This window comes from Psammomys obesus, unplaced genomic scaffold (genome assembly GCF_907164565.1).
Source record: "Psammomys obesus unplaced genomic scaffold, mPsaObe1.curated_primary_1811, whole genome shotgun sequence".
NCBI lineage: Eukaryota > Metazoa > Chordata > Mammalia > Rodentia > Muridae > Psammomys > Psammomys obesus.
In genome coordinates, this window is record NW_026594091.1 from 754,102 (window position 1) to 759,473 (window position 5,372).

General features: G+C 44.6%; 1 protein-coding gene across 2 annotated transcripts in view; it reads right to left on the reverse strand.

Annotated features, from left to right (window-relative positions):
* Positions 1 to 4,610, reverse strand: part of Hnrnpm (heterogeneous nuclear ribonucleoprotein M) — a 41,195-nt gene extending 36,585 nt beyond the window's left edge. The window contains exon 1 of one of the 2 annotated variants that reach the window (XM_055617862.1): positions 4,445 to 4,610. In XM_055617862.1, coding sequence (XP_055473837.1) covers positions 4,445 to 4,557 — 113 coding nt within the window. In that variant the 5' untranslated portion in view covers positions 4,558 to 4,610. The remainder of the gene's footprint in view (positions 1 to 4,444) is intronic. The other variant, XM_055617861.1, reaches the window with a different exon arrangement.
* Positions 4,611 to 5,372: the final 762 nt, after the last annotated feature.

Below are 5,372 nucleotides of genomic sequence, written 5' to 3' on the forward strand. Positions count from 1 at the left end.
AAAAAAAAAAAAAAAAAAAAAAAAAAAAAAAAAAAAAAACACACAACATTTTAACTTGCCTCCTTTCCAATGTGGCTCTTTACTAGCAAACCAACATAGCTGGTATCCATAGCAGCACACAAGCTTGCTGTGAGAATTAACAAGAATTAGCGAAGCAGTGTGTGGTAGTATGAACCTGTACTCTCAGCATTCAGGAAGCAGGGGCAAAATGAGTATGGTTAAGTTAAAAGGCCAAACTATTGTGGTGTTTCAGACCAACCAGAGATATGTAACATCTTGCCTTAAAAACAAAGACAGCAGAACAAGCTAGGCATTGGTGGCACACTCCTTTAATCCCAGCACTTGGGAGGCAGAGGCATGTGAATTCTGAGATCAAGCCCAGCCTGGTGTACAGAGCTAGTTCCAGGACAGCCAAGGCTACATAAACTCTTTCTCAAAACAAAACAACAACAAAGCCAAGGGGGGGAGGGGGGCACAGAACAATGTTTTTCTTTGTTAATGAACAGTCTCTGCCTTGCATGGTGGAGAACACCTTTAATTCCAGCACTGAGGAGGCAGATGAAGGTGGATCTCTGAGTTTGAAGCCAACAATCTACAGTAAAACCCTGTCTCAACAAAAATAGTGTATTTTTTCTTCTTCTACTACTACTACTACTACTACTACTAAAAAAAAAAAAAAAAAAAAAAAAGACAAAAATCAGATTGGCGTATGTTAAGTGAAAAATATGTAAAGAGCTAGGATCACACATCCAAGTCTGAATAGTACTCTCATTTATAAGTGGACGCTACCACCAAGTCATAAGTCTTTACAAGAGTTAGCACACAGCACACCAATAATTTTCAGAGGTGTGAAAAGGGAGACCTATTTGCTCCTAGCCTTTTAGCACTGAACCCACTTAGGAGGTTTTAAAACATTCTAACCAGTGTCCAACACATAAGAAACCTAAGCATTGACCCCACTGCAAACTACCAAAGGGACAATTCAGCTTTAACTAATACTGCAAAACAGTAATATGAGAGCCCATTTGGGAAACTATGGTTGGGGGAGCAAGCTTATCTTTGTAGGCTGATGTTTCCCTAGTCATGAAAAAAAAAAAAAAATCAAAGGGCAAGGTAACAGCAAAACTATGACAGCACATTCAAATAATACAGTCTCTAATTCTAATCTTGAGCTAACAAATCTAATGTGCCTCAAAAGCCCTTTTCACCAAGTATATAATCACTTTTTAAAGTACAGCAAACAGAGCAGGACATGATGGTACACATCTATAACTAGAGCACTCAGGAAAAGAAGCAGCAGAATTGAAGGCCAGCCTGACATAGAGTGAAATGCTGTCTCAAAAAACCCAAACAATGGGGCTGTGGAGATGGCTCAGTGGTTAAGAGCACCAGCACCCATAGCTCCCAACTTCCTGTAACTCCAGCTCCAAGTGACCCTGACACTATCTTCCTGCCTCCAAGTACTGGCACTCACCTGTGTGCATTCATACAACACTTAAAAGATTTTTCAATCGGTATGTAGCTCTGAGTGCTTGCCTAGCATGCAGAAGGTCATCAGTTGATCTCTACCATCAAAAACTAAATAAATGAGCTAGAGAGATGTCTCAGTGGTTAAGAATACTGGCTGTTCTTCCAGACAGCCTAGGTTCAAGTCTCAGTATGACATGTAACTCTAGTTCCAGGAAATCCAATGCCCTCTTCTGGCCTTCATGGGCACTACATGCACATTGTGCACAAAATCCATGTAGGGAAAACATCCATTTACATAAATTTTTAATAAACAGTAAAAAGAAGCTGGTGAAAAAACAAGCTGGTGAGAAGGTTCAATTGGTAATTAATGCATACCTCACAAGCATGAAGACCTGGGTTTAATTCCTAGTCAAAAGGAAGGGAGGAGGCATTCCTCCATCCTTTTAAAGCAGTTTTGCTTCAAGAATTTTGTAACACCAAAATTACAATTGTTTTCCACTCACACTACAATACTGACTAAGTGCTGCCACTTTTTAAAATATCCTCCTCTAAGCCAATCTCAGACCACTCTGGTTTCTTTCCAACAAAGGCTATTTCATCTCTGAAACTTCCTATGCACATACAAATGACTTAGTCACAAAATAACTATCTGAAAATGGACAGTGGAAAACTAAAAACAAAACAACAAAAAAAACACTATACCACTATGCTGTGTTCTGTAATAAGTTCAACTTTTCACCTAGATAGGTTTTAGCAGCATTCCATCCTATATACAAGAAATAACTTTTCCCCTCTGAGATAGGGTTTCTTTATGTAGCCCTAGCTGTCCTGGAACTAGCTCTGTAAACCATGCTGGCTGGCCTAGAACTCACAGAGATCCACTTGCCTCTGCCTCCCAAGGGCTAGGATTAAAAGGTGCATCACCACCACAGTGCCAAGGAATAACTTTCATAGAGCCTTTTAAATTTTAAATAAGGCCCTCAAAAATTGTACAAGGTGAGCCAGAAGTGGTAGTGTACAACTTGTAATTCCAGCAACTAGATGGCTGAAGCAAAGGCATTGTTTCAAATTCAAGGCCAGCATGGTCTAGGCTGTAGACTCTACAGGCTAGCCAGGTATCTACCTCAAAAACTGTGCAACAGCAAACATCAGAGGAGGGGATCTGATCCTACAAGGCATCTCTAAGACAAACGCTAAAAAAAAAAAAAAAAAAAGAACATGAAGCTGACTATAGGTGCTGAGTGTGTAGCTCAGAGGTAACACTGTCTAGTAGCACCCTTAAGACCCTGGGTTCTAAAGGGGATGGAGGGGAATGCAAAAATGAGCATACTCTTAGACTGAGACTTTCCATTAGTAAGGTAAGTGTTGGTAATAATTAAGGGGGGGGGGCTCTTTCTCAGTACTGTGGGGTGGAACCCAGGGCCTTGTATATCCTGGGTAAATACTCTATTACCATTAACGGACTATAACCACACACATGCACAACACACGTTTTGGCTTAGTTTTAGACAGGCACTCATGAAGCCTGGGAAAATACTGAACTTGTTATGTAGACAAAACCAGCTCTGAAACTCAGCCTCCTAAGTGCTAAAATCACAGACATGAACCAGTTAACCAACGGTGTGTTATACTTCTCCCTAAGATAAAAGAGCTGAAATTTCCTCCAGTAACAAAGTAGCCATTACTTAGTAATGCTTTATTAACAAGTGTTTAAGTACTTTCAACTCCCAGAATCCTAAAACTTCCCACCTTACAAATTTGACAGATCACAAAAATTCTGAGATAAAATGTTTCTCCAAACCCTCTCAAGCAGAGGTGTATCAGTGTGAGTAGAGTTCCACAGAAGCAGAATCTGATGTTTTTCTCCTTGAAGACTATTTTTTGGCCCAGGAAGGACCACCCTGCAGATGTGTTGGTATAGAATCTACAGACTTTAGAGCGTCAGGGCACTGCTCTATTATTACACTGCTACGTTCCCAGCCTTCTTTTAAGTTTAGGGACAGGGTCTCGCTCATTTTCCCACTGGCTGAATGATAACCTTGACTGAACTTACACTATACAGCCTGACCACACTTCGCACTTTGGATCCTGCACTTTCCAACTCCTCCCAAAAAGCTGGGACTCATCAGGCCGAGCTAGGAAACTTACAAAAACAAACCAAGGGTCCTAGACAAACCTCCAAGCAGGATTCCAAAAAGGGGATGATGATTTCTGACTATTCTAATTTCTGAAACCCCGAAGAGTTGCCTCCACCCGCACACTTTATGTCTGTTGCTAATGATGAACACCGAGCAAGATGGGATCATTCCTCCCCATTGATACAAACTGCGCACTTAAGGAAGAAGGCAAAGGAGGCAGAAGGACTCCAACCCAGCAGCCCGAGTCCGGGGCCATTCTGATGGAACCACTTTCTGCAGAAGTGAACACAGGGGGTCTCAGAACACTGCTATGAGGCCCGTACCAAAACCTTCCCGGTCCGGCTGCCGTTTGCTGACCGTACACGTGACACCCACGCGCGCACCCCTTCCGCCCCTAACTTCTTGGCTCCGAGGAACCGACAGAACACTTCCACCACCATGAGTTGTAGGTCGAGGGCTTAAAATCACACAGCATGAGAGTGGCTCAACTCTCGAGACCCCAGTGAGAAATGCAGCTGGCCCTGGGCTCCTGCAGTCCGCGCGCCATCACTGTTCCGAGAGTAAAAGACCAGGCCACAAGCCTGAGGCCTCGACGATGCGCCCGGCCCGCGGGAGGCCGAGGCAGCGAAGGTAAGCGCCGTCGGCAGGGGGAGCCCCGTGAAGCTCTCCTGGCTTCGTCGTCGTCACAGCCTTGGCCGCCCCTAACCCTCGGGAGGGAAAAGGCTTGTGCAGACAAGGCGCCGGCGTAGGGAAGAGAAAGCAACTAACGACCTAACGGAGCTGCGAAGCAGCCCGGCTGGACTTAGAGAAGGATAAACTGTTGTTAGAATACTCACCCCTTGGGGCCTGGAGCTCCGTTGCCGCTCGGCACGCAGGGCGCACCGCCCTCTTCCTCCATTTTGGGCTCTGTCGCCGCCACTTCGGCCGCCGCTTCGACCCCTGCCGCCATTTTCTCAGCGTCTAGGCTTTGTGTGAGGGACCGGGCTGTGCTGGGCTGCGCCTGCGCGCTCACGTGACCCCGCACGACCAGTAACGTCTGCGTGTGCGGCGACCAGTTCCCGCTTCCTGCTCGCCTCGGGTCACACCCCCAGGACGTCAGGCCACGCCTTCTGAAGTCTCAGGCCACGCCCCCCGGCGCCCGCGGACACAGTCGTGGGAAGACGCGATAGATTTGTATCGCTCCTCCGCACTTCAAGACGCAAGCAGTCTCTCCAGCTTTCTATTTTTCCCTGTTTTTCTTATCAATTAATTTTCTTTTTTGACGCAGGGTCTCACTCTGTAGCCCTGGCTGGCCTGTAAGATCCTCTTATCTCTACAACCTACCAAGAATTAAAGGCATGCATCACCACGCCTGGCCATTGATTTATTTTTTAACAACTTCATGTATGTACATCGTGTATTTTGAGTTTCTTTAGGATTTTTTTTTTTTTTTTTTTAGAGTTTCTAGACTATGCTAGCCTTGAACTCTGTATGGCAGAGTCTGGCCTTGAATGTCCAAGCTACCCACCACCACTTGAGTGCTGGAATGAAAGGCTAGAGGAACCATGGTGTTTGTTCAGTACTAGGAATTGAACCCAGGGACTTGAATATTCGAGGCAGGCACTCGTCCAGCTTCAATACTGCATTTTTATCATATTCACCGCCTGATACCGTTTTATCCTCCGGGACCATTCCCCACTGAACCTTCTTTCCAACAGGTTCCCCCCTTAACTTTATTATTATTATTATTATTATTATTATTATTATTATTATTATTATTATTAT